The following is a 22,512-nucleotide window of genomic DNA, read 5'->3' as shown; positions in this document are numbered from 1 at the left end:
CCGCATGGAGCTGGAGGGGGCGTGGCCTCCAGCTCCGCCTGCATATCGGGAGATTTTCGGGAGAAAATTTGTCCCGGGAGGTTTTCGGGAGAGGCTCTGAATTTCGGGAGTCTCCCGGAAAATCCGGAAGGGTTGGCAAGTATGTGTGCGTGTGAGCTGTGTGCTTTGTATTTTTATGTATTTTATGTATTTGTATCTATTTATCTGAATACCATTTCCTTATGTTTTTTATGTGTTATTATGAATTTGCGCTCAATTAGTTTGCTTGCAATTTCGTTGTACAATGTACATTGACAATAAAGATATATTCTATTCTATTCTATTCTATCTGAGATGAGCTCGGGCGGCGTTTCTGGGTGTTGTTGATAAACGGCTTTGGCTTTGCATAGTAAGAGTTTTAACTTGCACTTACAGATGTAGCGACTAACTGTAGTTACTGACAGTGGTTTTCTGTTCTTGAGCCCATGTGGTGATATCCTTTACACACTGATGTCGCTTTTTGATGCAGTACCGCCTGAGGGATCGACGGTCCGTAATATCATCGCTAACGTGCAGTGATTTCTCCAGATTCTCTGAACCGTTTGAATCAGAATCGGAATCAGAATAGTTTTTTATTGCCATTGTTTGAGAACGGGTTCACAAACTAGGAATTTTTCTTGGCGCAGTCGTGACTTGGATTACACACACACTAATTGCTATATAGACACACACATTGGTACACACAAATGTGAATTGGATTACACACACAAAGATTGTTATACAGACCCACACATTAGTGCGCACACATGTGAATTGGATTACACAAACAGATTGCTATGCAGACACACACATTGGTATGCAGACATGTGACTTGGATTACACACACACTAATTGCTATATAGACACACACATTGGTACACACAAATGTGAATTGAATTACACACACACAGATTGATATACAGACACACACATTACTACGCACACATGTGACTTGAATTACACACAAAGATTTGTATACAGACACACACATTAGTACGCACACATGTGAATTGGATTACTCACACACATATTGTTATACAGACACACACATTAGTATGCACATATGTGAATTGGATTACACACACACGGATTGTTACACAGACACACACATTAGTATACACACATGTGACTTGGATTGCAAACACACATTGTTATACAGACACACACATTAGTACGCACACATTTGAATTGGATTACACGCACACAGATTGTTCTACAGACACACATTGGTACCCACACATGTGAATTGGATCACACACACACAGATTGATATACAGACACACACATTAGTACGCACACATGTGAATTGGATTACACACACACAGATTGTTATACAGACACACACATTAGTACACACATTTGTGAATTGGATTACACACACAGATTGATATACTGACACACATTAGTTCATACAGGTGTGAATTGGATTGCACACAAAGATTGATATACAGACACACACCTTAGTATTCACACATGTTAATTGGATTACACACACACAGATTGTTATACAGACACACACATTAGTACACACACATGTCAATTGGATTACACAAACATATTGTTATACAGACACACACCTTAGTATTCACACATGCGAATTGGATTACACACACAGATTGATATACAGACACACACCTTAGTATTCACACATGTGAATTGGATTACACACACACAGATTGTTATACAGACACACACATTAGTACGCACACATGTGAATTGGATTACACACACACAGATTGTTATACAGACACACACATTAGTACACACATATGTGAATTGGATTACACACACAGATTGATATACTGACACACATTAGGACATACACGTGTGAATTGGATTGCACACAAAGATTGATATACAGACACACACCTTAGTATTCACACATGTGAATTGGATTACACACACATATTGATATAGAGACACACACCTTAGTATTCACACATGTTAATTGGATTACACGCACACAGATTGTTATACAGACACACACATTAGTACACACACATGTCAATTGGATTACACACACACACAGATTGTTATACAGACACACACATTAGTACACACACATGTCAATTGGATTACACAGACATATTGTTATACAGACACACACCTTAGTATTCACACATGCGAATTGGATTACACACACAGATTGATATACAGACACACACCTTAGTATTCACACATGTGAATTGGATTACACACACACAGATTGTTATACAGACACACACATTAGTACACACACATGTCAATTGGATTACACAGACAGATTGTTATACAGACACACACATTAGTACACACACATGTCAATTGGATTACACAAACAGATTGTTATACAGACACACACCTTAGTATTCACACATGCGAATTGGATTACACACACAGATTGATATACAGACACACACCTTAGTATTCACACATGTGAATTGGATTATACACACACAGATTGTTATACAGACACACACATTAGTACGCACACATGTGAATTGGATTACACACACACACATTATGTTATACAGACACACACATTAGTATACACACATCACGGCACCCACCTGTTCCCTTTGCAGTCTATTCAATTGAATATCGGTTGAAAAGGATTTGAAAGTCATTGTATTCTGGTTTTATTTACCATTTACACAACTTGCCAACTTCACTGGTTTTGGGTTTAGTAAGTATGATGTGGTAAAGTTGCTTTCCTCTCAGCTGGCATGTTTTCCTGCACTTGTTGGTCCGACTTGCTCTGAAACGATTGTCCAATGTCTCAGAAGAGACTATAGCTCCTGGAACCTACAGCGGATTTACCTATTTCGCTCATTTATGTCATTCTAATACCTTGCATTCCCCTTTTTTTTGCAGTCAACATGACAGCAGTAGACCAGCTGGACCCGCAATGAGCTCCATCCAGCTGCAAGACACTGCACCGACACACACCAACCGGCAGTGAGTAAACAGACACTCCACATAATCGCACTGCCGCACCTTTTCAATCAGTGTTTTTACAAGCTCTTTATAGGCAAACACCACCGTCTTCTTTGAGCTAGTTCAGTCAGAGATGAGCAATAACGGGACAGTGAATCACCCTGGGCAGCTGCATTGCAGGCTTTTACACTTCTCTACTCATCCAGCGTGTTTGGACTGGATGCTGAATGAATGAGCAGTAGCCGTCAGCTGACTTGTAGCAAGAAGTATCATCCATGTGGATATGTGTGGCAAGAAGAACTTTAGCTTTATCCTTTGTGGTATTGTATTATTGTAGCAAAAACACTTGCAAACACTTGCAAACACAACCAATGTGTGTGTCTGTATATCAATCTGTGTGTGTGTGTGATCCAATTCACATGTGTGCGTACTAATGTGTGTGACTGTATAACAATCTGTGTGTGTGTGATCCAATTCACATGTGTATGTACCAATGTGTGTGTCTATATAGCAATCAGTGTACGTGTAATCCAAGTCACAAGTGTGCGTACCAATGTGTGTGTCTGTATAACAATCTGTGTGTGTGTAATCCAATTCACATGTGCGGGTACAAATGTGTGTGTCTGTATAACAATCTGTCTGTGTAATCCAAATGACATGTGTGTGTACTAATGTGTGTGTCTGTATAACAATCTGTGTGTGTGTAATCCAATTCACATGTGTGAATACTAAGGTGTGTGTCTGTATATCAATCTGTGTGTGTAATCCAATTCACATGTGTGTGTACTAATGTGTGTCTGTATATCAATCTTTGTGTGTGTATTCCAATTCACATGTGTGTGTACTAATGTGTGTGTCTGTATAACAAAATGTGTGTGTGTAATCCAATTCACATGTGTGTGTACTAATGTGTGTGTCTGTATAGCAATCTGTGTGTGTGTAATCCAATTAACATGTGTATGTCGTCTGTATAACAATCTGTGTGTATGTGTGATCCAATTCACGTGTGCGTATACTAATGTGTGTGTCTGTTTAACAATCTGTGTGTGTGTAATCCAATTCACATGTGTGAATACTAATGTGTGTGTCTGTATAACAATCTGTCTGTGTAATCCAATTGACATGTGTGCGTACTAATGTGTGTGTCTGTATAACAATCTGTGTGTGTGTAATCCAATTCACTTGTGTGAATACTAAGGTGTGTGTCTGTATATCAATCTGTGTGTGTAATCCAATTCGCATGTGTGAATACTAAGGTGTGTGTCTGTATAACAATCTGTCTGTGTAATCCAATTGACATGTGTGTGTACTAATGTGTGTGTCTGTATAACAATATGTGTGTGTGTAATCCAATTCACATGTGTGAATACTAAGGTGTGTGTCTGTATATCAATCTGTGTGTGTAATCCAATTCACATGTGTGTGTACTAATGTGTGTCTGTATATCAATCTTTGTGTGTGTATTCCAATTCACATGTGTGTGTACTAATGTGTGTGTCTGTATAACAAAATGTGTGTGTGTAATCCAATTCACATGTGTGTGTACTAATGTGTGTGTCTGTATAGCAATCTGTGTGTGTGTAATCCAATTAACATGTGTATGTCGTCTGTATAACAATCTGTGTGTATGTGTGATCCAATTCACGTGTGCGTATACTAATGTGTGTGTCTGTTTAACAATCTGTGTGTGTGTAATCCAATTCACATGTGTGAATACTAATGTGTGTGTCTGTATAACAATCTGTCTGTGTAATCCAATTGACATGTGTGCGTACTAATGTGTGTGTCTGTATAACAATCTGTGTGTGTGTAATCCAATTCACTTGTGTGAATACTAAGGTGTGTGTCTGTATATCAATCTGTGTGTGTAATCCAATTCGCATGTGTGAATACTAAGGTGTGTGTCTGTATAACAATCTGTCTGTGTAATCCAATTGACATGTGTGTGTACTAATGTGTGTGTCTGTATAACAATATGTGTGTGTGTAATCCAAATCACATGTGTGCGTACTAATGTGTGTGTCTGTATAACAATCTGTGTGTGTGTAATCCAATTCACATGTGTGCGTACTAATGTGTGTCTGTATATCAATCTTTGTGTGTGTAATCCAATTCACATGAATGTGTACTAATGGGTGTGTCTGTATATGAATCTGTGTGTGTATAATCCAAATCACATGTGTGTGTACTAATGTGTGTGTCTGTATAACAATATGTGTGTGTGTAATCCAATTCACATGTGTGTGTACTAATGTGTGTGTCTGTATAGCAATCTGTGTGTGTGTAATCCAATTAACATGTGTATGTCTGTATAACAATCTGTGTGTATGTGTGATCCAATTCACGTGTGCGTATACTAATGTGTGTGTCTGTTTAACAATCTGTGTGTGTAATCCAATTCACATGTGTGAATACTAATGTGTGTGTCTGTATAACAATCTGTGTGTGTGTATTACAATTCACATTTGTGAATACTAATGTGTGTGTCTGTATAACAATCTGTGTGTGTGTAATCCAATTCAAATGTGTGTGTACTAATGTGTGTGTCTGTATAACAATCTGTGTGTGTGTGATCCAATTCACATGTGTGCGTACTAATATGTGTCTGTATATCAATCTTTGTGTGTGTAATCCAATTCACATGTGTGTGTACTAATGTGTCTGTCTGTATATGAATCTGTGTGTGTATAATCCAAATCACATGTGTGTGTACTAATGTGTGTGTCTGTATAACAAAATGTGTGTGTGTAATCCAATTCACATGTGTGTGTACTAATGTGTGTGTCTGTATAGCAATCTGTGTGTGTGTAATCCAATTAACGTGTATGTCTGTATAACAATCTGTGTGTATGTGTGATCCAATTCACGTGTGCGTATACTAATGTGTGTGTCTGTTTAACAATCTGTGTGTGTGTAATCCAATTCACATGTGTGAATACTAATGTGTGTGTCTGTATAACAATCTGTGTGTGTGTATTACAATTCACATTTGTGAATACTAATGTGTGTGTCTGTATAACAATCTGTGTGTGTGTAATCCAATTCAAATGTGTGCGTACTAATGTGTGTGTCTGTATAACAATCTGTGTGTGTGTGATTCAATTCATATGTGTGCGTACTAATGTGTGTGTCTGTATATCAATCTTTGTGTGTGTAATCCAATTCACATGTGTGTGTACTAATGCGTGTGTTTGTATACGAATCTGTGTGTGTATAATCCAAATCACATGTGTGTGTACTAATGTGTGTCTGTATAACAATATGTGTGTGTAATCCAGTTCAAATGTGTGTGTACTAATGTGTTAGTCTGTATATCAATCTGTGTGTGTAATTCAATTCAAATGTGTGTGTCTGTATATCAATCTGTGTGTGTAATCCAATTCAAATGTGTGCGTACTAATGTGTGTCTGTATATCAATCTTTGTGTGTGTAATCCAATTCGCATGTGTGTGTACTAATGTGTGTGTCTGTATATGAATCTGTGTGTGTATAATCCAAATCACATGTGTGTGTACTAATGTGTGTGTCTGTATAACAATATGTGTGTGTGTAATCCAATTCACATGTGTGTGTACTAATGTGTGTGTCTGTATAGCAATCTGTGTGTGTGTAGTCCAATTAACATGTGTATGTCTGTATAACAATCTGTGTGTATGTGTGATCCAATTCACGTGTGCGTATACTAATGTGTGTGTCTGTATAACAATCTGTGTGTGTGTAGTACAATTCAAATGTGTGTGTACTAATGTGTGTGTCTGTATAACAATCTGTGTGTGTGTGATCCAATTCACATGTGTGCGTACTAATGTGTGTGTCTGTATATGAATCTGTGTGTGTATAATCCAAATCACATGTGTGTGTACTAATGTGTGTGTCTGTATAACAATATGTGTGTGTGTAATCCAATTCACATGTGTGAATACTAAGGTGTGTGTCTGTATATCAATCTTTGTGTGCAATCCAATTCACACCTGTATGTACTAATGTGTGTCAGTATATCAATCTGTGTGTGTAATCCAATTCACATATGTGTGTACTAATGTGTGTGTCTGTATAACAATCTGTGTGTGTAATCCAATCCACATGTGTGCGTACTAATGTGTGTGTCTGTATATCAATCTGTGTGTGTGTGATCCAATTCACATGTGTGGGTACCAATGTGTGTGTCTGTATAACAATCTGTGTGTGTGTAAACCTATTCAAATGTGTGTATACTAATGTATGTGTCTGTGTAACAATCCGTGTGTGTGTAATCCAATTCACATGTGTGCATACTAATGTGTGTGTATGTATAACAATATGTGTGTGTGTAATCCAATTCACATGTGTGCGTACTAATATGTGTGTCTGTATACAAATCTCTGTGTGTAATCCAATTCACATTTGTGTGTACCAATGTGTGTGTCTATATAGCAAATAGTGTGTGTGTAATCCAAGTCACATGTGTGCGTACCAATGTGTGTGTCTGTATAACAATCTGTGTGTGTGTAATCCAATTCACATGTGCAGGTACAAATGTGTGTGTCTGTATGACATAATGTGTGTGTGTGTAATGCAATTCACATGTGTGCGTACTAATGTGTGTGTCTGTATAACAATCTGTGTGTGTGTAATCCAATTCACATGTGTGAATACTAAGGTGTGTGTCTGTATATCAATCTGTGTGTGTAATCCAATTCACATGTGTGTGTACTAATGTGTGTCTGTATAACAATCTGTGTGTGTGTGTGTGATTCAATTCACATGTGTGTGTACTAGTGTGTGTGTCTGTATACAAATCTGTGTGTGTATAATCCAAATCACATGTGAGTGTACTAATGTGTGTGTCTGTATAACAATATGTGTGTGTAATCCAGTTCAAATGTGTGTGTACTAATGTGTGTGTCTGTATAACAATCTGTGTGTGTGTAATCCAGTTCACATATGTGAGTACTAATGTGTGTGTCTGTATATCAATCTGTGTGTGTAATCCAATTCAAATGTGTGTGTACTAATGTGTGTGTCTGTATATCAATCTGCGTGTGTAATCTAATTCACATGCGTGTGCACTAATGTGTGTGTCTGTATATCAATCTGTGTGTGTGTGTGTAATCTGATTCATGAGTGCGTGTGCAATAATGTGTGTGTCTGTATATCAATCCCTTGTGTGTGTGATTTAAATTATCTTTCCTTATTATGATTTGTCTGTGTGGAAAAAATTATCCATCCGTATTTTGATCGACGTGTGTGTAAAAAAAAGTGATACACAGACACACACATTAGTACACAAACATGTGAATTGCATTACACACACACAGATTGAGATACGTGGTTGCTAATAATGAAGTTCCAGTAATACTTCAATACCAACACTAGTTTGCCAAGCAGCTCTAAAGTGGGCGTGTCAGAAAAGTTCCAGGACTGTTAAAAACATTCTTTAACGTGAGGCTGACATGATGGACCACATGATGGACGGCCATGTCTGCAAAGACATCCTGCGGCGTTTGTTTGCTTTATCGACCGAGAAGAAGCACGAGTCGTAGCAAAGGACAACTCACAACATACTTGTCAACTTTCCTAGTTTTTGCCCGTAAATCCCGGTTTTTATGTCTTTCTTTCCCCGCGGCTTGCAGCCTTGTTTATCTATTTTCTCCAAATTTTGGTCTCATTCTGCCGCTATTGCAGATCTGTGTACGCTCCTCAGGCCTCTGCAGCAATCTGCACTGCAAAACATCAAATCTAAGTATGATTAAATATCTTAAATAAGGGTGAAATTTGCTTATTTTTTGTCTGATAAGCAGATTTGATGTTAGAGTGTTTTACTTGTTTTAAGTGTTTTGGTCCTAAATGATCTCAGTAAGATATTCCAGCTTGTTGCTGAGATTTGATGACCTATATTGAGTAAAAACATGCTTGAAACTATTTTTGTCCAAATGTCCAAAACACACCCAGCAATGGTGCACAGGAAGGCGGGTAAGAAGAGGGGAAAAAGGCGGCCAAAATGGTCAAAAGTCCCAATTTTGTCCAAAATACCTCCCCGGCCGCGCAAGCCCCGGGATGCAAAAAATGTTCATAACACACCCAGCCGAGTCCCACGACTTGGAAAAGTTGGCAAAAGTCCCCAAAATGCTCCAAATACCTACCCAGGTTCGAGTCCCACATGGAGTGCCACAAGCATACTTGCCAACCTTGAGACCTCCGATTTCGGGAGGTGGGGGGTGGGTGGCGGGAGGCGTGGTTAAGATATATATATATATATATATATATATATATATATATATATATATATATATATATATATATATATATATATATATATATAAGAAATACTTGACTTTCAGTGAATTCTAGCTATATATATATATATATTTTTTTTTAATTATATATATATATATAAATAAAAGAAATACTTGAATTTCAGTGTTCATTTATTTACACATGTACACACAAATAACACTCATCTACTCATTGTTGAGTTAAGGGTTGAATTATATATATAAGAAATATATATATATATAAGAAATACTTGACTTTCAGTGAATTCTAGCTATATATATATATATATATATATATATATATATATATATATATTTATTTTTTATTTATTTTTATTTTTATTACATATATATATATATATATATATATATATATATATATATATATATATATATATATATATATATATATATATATATATATATATATAAATAAAAGAAATACTTGAATTTCAGTGTTCATTTATTTACACGTATACACACAAATAACACTCATCTACTCATTGTTGAGTTAAGGGTTGAATTGTCCATCCTTGTTCTATTCTCTGTCACTATTTCAGAACACACACATTATACAAATATACATTATAAAATCAATAAGAAAACGGGAGCTCTAATTTGGGAGTCTGAATTAGGATCAGAAGTTCCTATATAAACATTGCGCACTAACGTCGCCTTTTTGTATTTATTACTGCAGCTGTGCACTGGATTCATTCACAAATACAAACTACAACTCACAAACACGTTAGAGTTAGGCTCCACCATCAGAATGTGTACTTAAACTTATAAAGATCACATGGATATTATTCAGTGAGTTGATTCACCAAAACTAACCTGTTATACAGGAGGAAAAAGCACACAGGACGTTTCAATTGTTCACAGACTGGTCGCGCTCATCAGAATGACATGACACTTGCGGTCTGCAGGTGATAGCATTCAATTGGGAAGAAACCCCCTACTGCCCTCTACTGACAAATGTGAATACTGATAAATGTGTAATGACAGCTCCAAAAACGAATTCAAACCACAAAATAAAATAAATAAATCAACACAAAAATGTGACACATTATGGGTGGGTCACATATGCATGTACAGTAGATGGCAGTATTGTCCTGTTTAAGAGTGTCACAACATTGCTGTTTACGGCAGACGAACTGCTTTACGGGAGACAAAAACGTGACTGCTGTTGTTGTGTGTTGTTACCGCGCTGGGAGGACGTTAATGAAACTGCCTAACAATAAACCCACATAAGAAACCAAGAACTCGCCCTCCATCATTCTACAGTTATAACGTGATTGGGCAGGTACGCTGTTTATATTGTGGGAAAGCGGACTCATGTCCGCATGGACCTGAATTTCGGGAAATTTTCGGGAGAAAATGTGTCCCGGGAGGTTTTCGGGAGAGGCGCTGAATTTCGGGAGTCTCCCGGAAATTCCGGGAGGGTTGGCAAGTATGATTGGAGCACATACTTGTTGGTCACAAAAAACATTCATGAAGTTTGGTTCTTTTATGAATTTATTAAGAGTCTACTGAAAATGTGAGCAAATGTGCTGGGTCAAAAGTATACATACAGCAATGTTAATATTTGCTTACATGTCCCTTGGCAAGTTTCACTCCAATAAGGCGCTTTTGGTAGCCATCCACAAGCTTCTGGCAAGCTTCTGGTTGAGTTTTTGACCACTCCTTTTGACAAAATTGGTGCAGTTCAGCTAAATTTGTTGGTTTTCTGACATGGACTTGTTTCTTCAGCATTGTCCACACGTTTAAGTCAGGACTTTGGGAAGGCCATTCTAAAACCTTCACTCTAGCCTGATTTAGCCATTCCTTTACCACTGTTGACGTGTGTTTGGTGTCATTGTCCTGTTGGAACACCCAACTGTGCCCAAGACCCAACCTCCGGGCTGATGATTTTAGGTTTTCCTGAAAAATTTGGAGGAAATCCTCCTTTTTCATTGTCCCATTTACTCTCTGTAAAGCACCAGTTCCATTGGCAGCAAAACAGGCCCAGAGTATAATACTACCACCACCATGCTTAACGGTATGGATGGTGTTCCTGGGATTGAAGTCCTCAGCTTTTGTCCTCCAAACATATTGCTGGGTATTGTGGCCAAACAGCTCAATTTTTGTTTCATCTGACATCACATGGACAAAGATAAGACCTTCTGGGGGAAAGTTCTGTGGTCAGATGAAACAAAACAAATCAATACCCAGCAATATGTTTCTGATGACTTGCATTGATTGGAATCAGACGGTAGTGATGATAAAGTCCGCATTTTGAAATGGAGGAGAACAAAAGTCCTCCTTTCTGTCCAATACCACATGAAAGTGGTTTGGTTTTTGGCATCTTATTTGTCCAGCTCCCGTACTCCTTTTTATACCCTTTACAAGAAATACATTGGCGGCGAACTCCGTAGCTTGCTAGCTCATACTTGCCAACCTTGAGACATCCGATTTCGGGGGGTGGGGGGTAGGGGCGTGGTCGGGGGTGGGGCAGGGCGTGGTTGGGGGCGTGGTTAAGAGGGGAAGAGTATATTGACAGCTAGAATTCACCAAGTCAAGTATTTCATACATATATATATATATATATATATATATATATATATATATATATATCCTGAAAATATGCAAACAAAACTGTGTTTAGATGATTGATACTTCAAACTTGCATAAATAAATCTTAAGGAATATAACATAACTTGGCTTCTGAGAGCTTCAAAATGTAATGAATAAAATGCTAAAGTTGTTGATAAACAAGCAATTATTTTAATAATTAAATATGGTCATTTCAAATGAATTATTATGATAATTTAAAATTAATTATTTCAAATATGTTTATTTTAATGTATAATCCTAATGCCTGGATGTAATAAGGAGTCAGAAAAAATACAAATAAAAATACAATAAATTTTGATGTTTTCAGCAAAATATAGTAAAAATTAATTTTTATTTTTTTATTTTTTTATTAATAAATATATTTATTCTTAGGTAAGATAAACATAATAATACAATGTATCTCTTGTCTGGATGATTTAGTTCTTGTCACCCTGTTGTCCGCCCGTTGTGAAAAAAGGCTGTCCTCACTCAGGTCCGCATGGAGCTGGAGGGGGCGTGGCCTCCAGCTCCGGCTGAAAATCGGGAGATTTTCCGGAGAATATTTGTCCCGGGAGGTTTTCGGGAGAGGCGCTGAATTTTGGGAGTCTCCCGGAAAATTCGGGAGGGTTGGCAAGTACGTGCTAGCTTTGTGCACGCCAGCTTTCTGGGACTCTTATTTTGTTAGCGCAGGCAGGATGAAGCAGTGCTTTTATTGTGAAGACAGGAACTGCGCAGAGTTTTGACGGCAGGTACGGCGCGAGAGTCTGTTGAAATAAAAAAAGTGTTTCTCGCCTTCATGTCGGTCGTTTTTTCTTAATAATGATCTGGCAGCAGCCGGGTGCTGTGAATGTAAATCAAGTGACGAAAGTGACGTCTTAGTGAAGATTGATGTTCGCTAATTTTTAGGTCTATTTTTTTAATGCCTGGCTGGCGATGGACTGACACACCCTCCGCCAAAACTAGAGTAACCGACCGTTAGAGTTGATGACATAATGGTCAAAGACAGTGTCTTGTGGGCAAGAAAAAACTAATCCAGTGAAATATGTGACGACCTGTCACCCCAGGTCTCACATGTTGTCATGTTTCCTTGTTTTCCGCATTTGTTTCCTGTTGGGCGCTCCCAGTGTAGTTCCACATCCTGTCCGTCTCTGGTGGTGGTTGCCAATCAGGCTGCTAAAAAAAGGCCTACCTCGCCCTCCAGTCAGGGCTCGAGGATTGATTAACGTTACTGACTGTTAAAGTTCAAGTTAAAAGTTAAAGTACCCATGATTGTCACACACACACACACACACACACACACTAGGTGCATTTGACCCATCACCCTTGATCACCCATTGGGAGGTGAGGGGAGCAGTGAGCAGCAGCGGTGGCCGCGCCCAGAAAATAATTTTTGGTGATTTAACCCCCGATTCCAACCCTTGATGCTGAGTGCCAAGCAGGGAGGTAATGGGTCCCATTTTTTATAGTCTTTGGTATGACTCGGTTAGCTGCATGATAATTAAAGTACTTGTCTCCTGCATCCTGAGGTCACAATTACCGCGGCCATGCGAACTCGTGACAGCATTTTTTTTTAACTTTTATTTTTTAATTTATGGAAATGAAAATACCTTGTTTTGACCCATTTTCCCGGAAAACTTGCCTCATGGTGAAATGCAAATGTTGACGAGTATGACTCACATGATAGCAGTGTCCTAATAAAACGTTTTCACTTGTGTTACGGTACTGATAATACAGCTTTGAAATTGAAAAGCTTTGATCAAGTGGGTCTGAAAATACTGACCTATTGGATATTAACTATCTAGAATTGACTTATGTTGTTGTGGAAGTTGCGTCCTCGCAGTCCCACTGTCAGACACGGCACAGGAGCCAAGCGTGCAGGTTTTAACAAGGTTTTAATATGCATAAGTATTTATCACAATCTTTCTCCCGCAGAACGTGAATTTTCAGTCACGTCCGTATCCTCTCTCTCTTCCTGCTCCCGGCCGCTTACTGTTAAAGACAACAGATGATTAGATCAACACGTACCACCTGTGAAATCTAATCACCCACCAGCTGTGTCTCGCCGTCAGCACTGCCACGCCCCACCGTCTGATGGTGCTCTGTCCTCAGCACCATGGACAGAGGCGGTGACCTTTGCTCCTGCAGACAGCGCTGGCCACATCTCCCTCCACAGCTGTTTTTAAGTTGGAGTAGTGAAACATTTTTTAGGTTTTTTTTTGGAAACACTTGGTGGCCACAATAATTCATTAAGTTACACTCATGACACAATAAGTTGAATTATGCGGACACCTTTGTTACTTTGTATGTGTAAGTAATAGCCAACAATGATTACTCAATACTAATTGTTTATATTGACAAATGTTGTGTTTTAGACTGCAATATTGCTCAACTAATGACACTTTTGTCTATCTAGCTTGTTTGCTATTGTGTGCTTATCTGTGGTGTAGCCGCAAGCTCCTAGTAACTAATAGCAGGCGTTCTTAACTTTTTTTGTCCTCGGGGCCCACTCAGATATTTGCTCTAAATTAGTCATCTTTCTCTTGACCCTAATCCTATTCAAAAATGGTATCTAACCTACTTATTGTTTGTCAGGTTCAAACACCGATGACATCTATTAAACAGACAAGAAGCAAGGAATTCAACAGAGACAGGATTCAATTTAGCTGAATGAGGAGAATTGTTAAAGTTAAAGTTAAAGTACCAATGATTGTCACACACACACACTAGGTGTGGTGAAATTTGTCCTCTGCATTTGACCTATCCCCTTGTTCACCCTCTGGGAGGTGAGGGGAGCAGTGGGCAGCAGCGGCGCCGCGCCCGGGAATAATTTTTGGTGATTTAACCCCCAATTCTAACCCTTGATACGGAGTGCCTAGCAGGGAGGTAGTAGGTCCCATTTTTATAGTCTTTGGTTTGAACTCACAACCTACACTCTAACCACTGTTTACAAGTAGTGAAGTAAAGAGTAAAGTCTGGGCTGTACTCTTGTACAGTCTTCCACCACGCTCCAACGAAAGGATTGCACGCCTCCTCTTTTGTTTGGACTTTACCTGATTACATAGCATCAGCTGTTTCTAAAGGGAAGGGGGGTCGTAAACAGCCGTTGCCCTCGGTCCCAAAACAGTTCAAAGAAAAGATGCCCGGAGCTTGCGTCAGGTCCTGCTTCCTCTCCGCTTTGTAGATCTCGGGTCAAGACAAGATCTTCCTGTGGATCACAATAGACCAAAGAAACCGACACCTTCATGTCGCTTCCCATTCGTACACAGTGGAGTTTTACAAGCCTTTTGCTTGGTAAGATCAAAGACAGCTTGTGTCTTCTCGCCGGGAACTCATGAAAACAAAGTTTTGTGATAACTTACATACAATTATTCTGACACTGTTTAATGTAGCACAGTTGGACTCTATGAGGGTTATCTTCTAAATAAAAAATGAAGTCTGGGTTTAAAAATATATCTTTTGTGACACCAGTATCACCAGCTCATGTGCGGTTTATTCCTGCCGTATCTGCCACTTAGTTGCTCGCTTTGCAGATAGCTTTTGAAGCCTTTGTGCATCCCCAGGCAGTCCAGTCAGTGCAAGGGAGGGCGGCATAACATTTGCTATGAAAATGTGTCATGTTTGTAATCATTTGAGCTGAAATCCGTCAAGTCGCAGCTGTGGAAGCGTCCTACTCAGTAACCACTTGCCTTAAACCACAACACTAAAGATTCTCGTTCTCTCAAAGTAAATAAACATGATGACAGATGCATTTTTAAAACATTGATCTTAAGTACTGTTATACTATATATTGGACCAAAAGTACAAAACCCAAAACCAGTGAAGTTGTCACGTTGTGTAAATGGCAGAGGTGGGACCAAGTCATTGTTTTGCAAGTCACAAGTAAGTCTCAAGTCTTTGCCCTCAAGTCCGAGTCAAGTCCCGAGTCAAGACAGGCAAGCCCCGAGTCAAGTCCAAAGTCAAGACTGGTTAAGTCTCAAGTCAAGTCCTAAGTCCTGCATTTTGAGTTTCGAGTCCTTTCAAGTCCTTTTAACCACAGACTAATATATTAACACAGATTGTGTATGCTTTTCAAACGCTGTATTTATTTATTAAAACAAGTGCATTTTAAATTTGCAGGAAAGAAAATTGTGCTGACATTGCACTTTATAATAGCACTATTAACCAGTCATTTTAAACATTAACTCATTCCTTTACAGAACAAACACATTGAAAAATAAAGTGCAAATGTACTTATTTGTACAAAAGTGTTAACATTGAAAAAACATGACATATACGTGAACATAACAAAAAAGTTGTACTTTTTATATGTCAGGGCCCTATGCTGCATTGCATTTGCAAAAGACCAAATTAGCCAAGAGTCTGTCAGTCATTTGTGCACGATGGGGGCGTAGTATGATGCCACCATGGCTGAAAACTCGCTCCACTGGAGCACTGGAGGCAGGCACTGCCAAGACTCTCATGGCCACTCGTAACAGTGAAGGAAGAGTCTTCATGTTCAATGCCCAGAACAAAAGGGGGGAGAGAGTTGTTTTGGGTTGGTGCACTACTTGTAAGTGTATCTTGTGTTTTTTATGTTGATTTAATTAAAAAAAGAAAGAAAAAAAAAATTATTTCTTGTGCGGCCCGATACCAATCGATCCACGGACCAGTACCGGGCCGCGGCCCGGTGGTTGGGGACCACTGAGGTAAACAACCAACAGTATGTCAGAAAGCTAGCTAAAACGGTACACATATTCATAATATAGTATACATTTTAACTGACCTTTATTTTACTATTTTTGTCTTTTTTTAGGTGGCTAAAATACGCGGTGCTGCTGACCGCCGTCTAACGTTACGTGTGATATATTGACTAACGTAACCTTGCTTAAAAAAAAATCACTGAACAAAAAGTATGAATAAGGTAGTGAACTGCAACAGATTCCCGTGTTTGCAATAACGTTATAACGTTAGCAGTGAGTTTACAGCCTCACTGATTTAACTACACAGCAAATAAAAGTCACGTTACTTAGCCAATAAACGTTATCTTACATTCAAAACTTACCGTTCTTTGTGCAACTTCAAATGCCGGACGAAGTTGGAAGTTGTTGCCTCTCCATCAGTCATTTTGGAACCGCATGTGTTGCATACTGCAAACCGTTTTGTGTTGACCACCTCGTAATTTTTATACCCAAACGAAATTATTTTAGGTATCATTTTTTGTTCACTGGCGTGTGGTTTGGACATGTCTTCTTCGTTGGTTGTCCTGCAATTTGATTGGATGAATGCTGTGTGATGAAAACAAAGTAGATCTAATTTGATTGGCTGTTGTACTGAGAGCACACCAGCTGACACACGCCACGCTGATAGACAAGTACACAATGAAAAATACGGAGCGCTCCCGAATAACTTTTTCATCTTTGAGTTTTGGGGAAAGTAGCAAGTCATGTCAAGTCATGTCAATTCAAAAGGCTCAAGTCCAAGTGAAGTCACAAGTCATTGATGTTAAAGTCTAAGTCGAGTTGCAAGTCTTTTTACATTTTGTCAAGTCGAGTCTAAAGTCATCAAATTCATGACTCGAGTCTGACTCGAGTCCAAGTCATGTGACTCGAGTCCACACCTCTGGTAAATGGTAAATAAAAACAGAATTTGCAAATCCTTTTCAACCTATATTCAATTGAATAGACTGCAAAGACAAGATATTTAACGTTCGAACTGGAAAACTTTGTTAGTTTTTGCAAATATTAGCTCATTTGGAATTTGATGCTTGCAACATGTTTCATAAAAGTTGGCACAAGTTGCAAAAAAAGACTGAGAAAGTTGAGGAATGCTCATCAAACGCTTATTTGGAACATCCCACAGGTGAGCAGGCTAATTGGGAACAGGTGGGTGCCATGATTGGGTATGAAATGTTCCATGAAATGTTCAGTCATTCCCAAACAAGGATGGGGCGAGGGTCACCACTTTGTCAACAAATGCGTGAGCAAATTTTCCGACAGTTTAAGAACAACATTTCTCAACCAGCTATTGCAAGGAATTTAGGGATTTCACCATCTACGGTCCGTAATATAATCAAAAGGTTCAGAGAATTTGGAGAAATCACTGCACGTAAGCGATGTTATTACGGACCTTCGATCCCTCAGGCGGTACTGCATCAAAAAGGGACATCAGTGTGTAAAGGATATCACCACCTGGGCTCAGGAACACTTCAGAAAACCCCTGTCAGTAACTACGGTTCGTCGCTACATCTGTAAGTGCAAGTTAAAACTCTCCTATGCAAAGCGAAAGCCATTTATCAACAACACCCAGAAACGCCGCCCGGCTTCGCTGGGCCCGAGCTCATCTAAGATGGACTGATGCAATGTGAAGAAGTGTTCCACGGTCTGACGAGTCCACATTTCAAATTGTTTTTGGAAACTGTGGACGTCGTGTCCTCCGGAACAAAAAGGAAAAGAACCAGTCGGATTGTTCTAGGCGCAAAGTTGAAAAGTCAGCATCGGTGATGGTATGGGGGTGTATTAGTGCCCAAGACATGGGTAACTTACACATCTGTGAAGGCACCATTAATTCTGAAAGGTATATACAGGTTTCGGAGCAACATATGGAGAAATAACTGCACGTAAGCAGTAAAGCCGTGACCTCAAGCGGTACTGCGTCAAAAAGCGACATCAGTGTGTAAAGGATATCACCACATGGGCTCAGGAACACTTCAGAAAACCACTGTCAGTAACGACGGTTTGTCGCTACATCTGTAAGTGCAAGTTAAAACTCTACTAAGCAAAGCAAAAGCCATTTATCAACAGCACCCAGAAACGCCGCCCGGCTTCGCAGTGCCCGAGCTCATCTAAGATGGACTGATGCAAAGTGGAAAAGTGTTCTGTGGTCTAAAGAGTCCACATTTCAAATAGTTTTTGGAAACTGTGGACGTCGTGTCCTCCGGAACAAAAAGGAAAAGAACCATTCGGATTGATCTAGGCGCAAAGTGTAAAAGCCAGCATGTGTGATGGTATGGGGGTGTATTAGTGCCCAAGACATGGGTAACTTACACATCTGTGAAGGCACCATTAATGCTGAAAGGTATATACAGGTTTCGGAGCAACATATGGAGAAATAACTGCACGTAAGCAGTAAAGCCGTGACCTCAAGCGGTACTGCGTCAAAAAGCGACATCGGTGTGTAAAGGATATCACCACATGGGCTCAGGAACACTTCAGAAAACCCCTGTCAGTGACTACGGTTCGTCGCTACATCTGTAAGTGCAAGTTAAAACTCTACTATGCAAAGCGAAAGCCATTTATCAACAACACCCAGAAACGCCGCCCGGCTTCGCTGGGCCCGAGCTCATCTAAGATGGACTGATGCAATGTGAAGAAGTGTTCCATGGTCTGACGAGTCCACATTTCAAATTGTTTTTGGAAACTGTGGACGTCGTGTCCTCCGGAACAAAAAGGAAAATAACCATCCAGATTGTTCTAGGCGCAAAGTTGAAAAGCCAGAATTTGTGATGGTATGGGGGTGTATTAGTGCCCAAGACATGGGTAATTTACACATCTGTGAAGGCACCATTAATGCTGAAAGGTACATACAGGTTTTGGAGCAACATATGCAACGTTATCATGGACGCCCCTGCTTATTTCAGCAAGACAATGTCAAGCCAAGTGTTACAACAACGTGGCTTTATTGTAAAATAATGCGGGTACTAGACTGGCCTGCCTGTAGTCCAGACCTGTCTCGCATTGAAAATGTTTGGCGCATTATGAAGCCTAAAATGCCACAACGGAAACTGTTGAACAAGTTAAGCTGTACATCAAGCAAGAATGGGAAAGAATTCCACCTGAAAAGCTTCAAAAATGTGTCTCCTCAGTTCCCAAACGTTTACTGAGTGTTGTTAAAAGGAAAGGCCATGTAACACAGTGGTACAAATGCCCCTGTGCCAACTTTTTTGCAATGTGTTGCTGCCATTAATTTCTAAGTTAATGATTATTTGCAAAAAAAAAAACAAGTTTCTCAGTTGGAACATTAAATATCTTGTCTTTGCAATCTATTCAATTGAATATAAGTTGAAAAGGATTAGCAAATCATTGTTTTTATTTACCATTTACACAACGTACGTTTTGGGGTTTGTACAATTTAGTGACGTCACATGGTTTTGTGTCTGTGCAGGAGCTGTGATTCGGATATGAACGGGAAGGAGAACGCTGTTGCCAAGAAGATCAGCCACTCTAAAAGTAACACCATGGTCTCAGAGCTGCATCAAGAAGTCCACCCATGTGGCCGAGTAAGAACTTTTCAGCAATACTGCTTTTATTCATCAATTGGTGTAACCCAGGGGTCGACAACCCGCGGCTCTATGCGGCTCTTTAGCGCCGCCCTAGTGGCTCTCTGGAGCTTTTTCAAAAATGTATGAAAAATGGAAAAAGATGAGGGGAAAAAAATCTATCTTTTGTTTTAATATGGTTTCTGTCAGAGGACAAACATGACACAAACCTCCCTAATTGTTACAAAGCACACTGTTTCTATTAAACATGCTTCACTGATTCGAGTATTTGGCAAGCGCCATTTTGTCCTACTAATTTTGGTGGTCCTTGAACTCACCGTAGTTTGTTTACATGTATAACTTTCTCCGACTTTCTAGGACGTGTTTTATGCCACTTCTTTTCCTGTCTCATTTTGTCTACCAAACTTAATGTTGTGCATGAAAGGTGAGTTGTGTTGATGTTATTGACTTGTGTGGAGTGCTAATCAGACATATTTGGTCACTGCATGACTGCAAGCTACTCGATGCTAACATGCTATTTAGGCTAGCTATATGTACATATTGCATCATTATGCCTCATTTGTAGCTATATTTGAGGTAGTGATGGGTTGATGAGGCGTCATGAAGCGTTTCGACACATTGCAAAACTGTATTGATACTGTGTCGATACTGTGTCACTAAATACTGACATCTGCTGGACATTAAAAATCCCTACAGGCAACCTATGGACCGACTCAACTGACTGATTTTATGCCCTAGTACAGGGGTCACCAACCTTTTTGAAACCAAAAACTACTTCTTGGGTACTGATTAATGCGAAGGGCTACCAGTTTGATACACACTTAAATAAATAGATATATTGTCATTTGTAAGTTACACGTAAGTGTGATTTAAACAAGAATAGCTAAATAAATAAATGTATATATATAAAAAAATGGGTATTTCTGTCTGTCATTCCGTCGTACATTTTTTTTCCCTTTTACGGAAGGTTTTTTGTGGAGAATAAATGATGAAAAAACACTTAATTGAACGGTTTAAAAGAGGAGAAAACAAGAAAAAATTTAAAATAAAATTTTGAAACATAGTTTATCTTCAATTTCGACTCTTTAAAATTCAAAATTCAACCGACAAAAAGAAGAGAAAAACTAGCTTATTTGAATCTTTTTGAAAAAATTAAAAAAAGAATTTATGGAACATCATTAGTAATTTTTCCTGATTAAGATACATTTTAGAATTTTGATGACATGTTTTAAATTGGTTAAAATCCAATCTGCACTTTGTTAGAATATTTAACAAATTGGACCAAGCTATATTTCTAACAAAGACAAATCAGTATTTCTTCTAGATTTTCCAGAACAAACATTTTAAAAGAAATTCAAAATACTTTGAAATCAGATTTAAATTTGATTCTACAGATTTTCTAGATTTGCCAGAATATTTTTTTTGAATTTTAATCATAGTAAGTTTGAAGATATATTTCACAAATATTCTTCGTCGAAAAAACAGAAGCTAAAATATTTATTATTCTTTATAATAAAAAATAAATAAATTTACTTGAACATTGATTTAAATTGTCAGGAAAGAAGAGGAATACATTTAAAAGGTAAAAAGGTATATTTGTTTAAAAATCCTAAAATCATTTTTAAGGTTGTATTTTTTGTCTAAAATTGTATTTCTAAAAGTAATAAGAAGCAAAGTAAAAAATAAATGAATTTATTTAAACGAGTGAAGACCCATCCATCCATCCATTTTCTACCGCTTATTCCAAGTGAAGACCAAGTCTTTAAAATATTTTCTTGGATTTTCAAATTCTATTTGAGTTTTGTCTCTTTTAGAATTAAAAATGTCTAGCAAAGCGAGACCAGCTTGCTAGTAAATAAATACAATTTAAAAAATAGAGGCAGCTCACTGGTAAGTGCTGCTCTTTGAGCTATTTTTAGAACAGGCCAGCGGGCGACTGATCTGGTCCTTACGGGCTACCTGGTGACCGCGGGCACCGCGTTGGTGACCCCTGCCCTAGTATATACAATAATATAAACCAAGTCATTGTATTTCATTTAGGATTATTTCATATCTTCATTTAAATAAAAATATATTTTTATCTTTTTTAGATACAGTCAATAAATAATGTGAACATGTATCATAACATGGAAATCTAAGAGAACGTGTTGTGGATGATTGTGGACTGGGAATTTTTTTAATTTTATTTTTTTAACACATTTTTATAAAAAAAAATAAAAAGTTTTTCCGACGTATTACATTTTAGACGATTTCTCTTCTTAGTTATTATTTCTCGGGCTGTAGAAAAGACCCGCTCACAGGGCACAGAGGAGGCGTCAGTGCGACACAGTTCGGGTATCGGTCACGTGACCAAAAAAGCTCATGATCGGTCATGTGACTTTCTAAAAGCGGTACGCGCACCGACACAGGGTTTTGCTCTATGAGCTCGACGCATGCGCCGATGCATCGGTGTTGCCGGATCCATCACTAATTTGAGGT

The 22,512-nt window shown here is 38.6% G+C and overlaps 1 protein-coding gene across 14 annotated transcripts in view; it reads left to right on the top strand.

Annotated features, from left to right (window-relative positions):
• plekha6 (pleckstrin homology domain containing, family A member 6) overlaps positions 1–22,512 on the top strand; it is a 307,746-nt gene that overhangs the window by 117,407 nt on the left and 167,827 nt on the right. For 13 of the 14 annotated variants that reach the window (XM_061924035.1, XM_061924032.1, XM_061924031.1 and 10 more), the window contains 2 exons: positions 2,872–2,955; positions 19,920–20,034. In XM_061924035.1, coding sequence (XP_061780019.1) covers positions 2,906–2,955; positions 19,920–20,034 — 165 coding nt within the window. In that variant the 5' untranslated portion in view covers positions 2,872–2,905. The remainder of the gene's footprint in view (positions 1–2,871; positions 2,956–19,919; positions 20,035–22,512) is intronic. The other variant, XM_061924040.1, reaches the window with a different exon arrangement.

Source organism: Nerophis lumbriciformis, linkage group LG28 (genome assembly GCF_033978685.3).
Source record: "Nerophis lumbriciformis linkage group LG28, RoL_Nlum_v2.1, whole genome shotgun sequence".
Lineage (NCBI taxonomy): Eukaryota > Metazoa > Chordata > Actinopteri > Syngnathiformes > Syngnathidae > Nerophis > Nerophis lumbriciformis.
The sequence above is the reverse complement of the archived record's forward strand: the minus strand, read 5'-3'. Positions and strand labels throughout refer to the sequence as shown.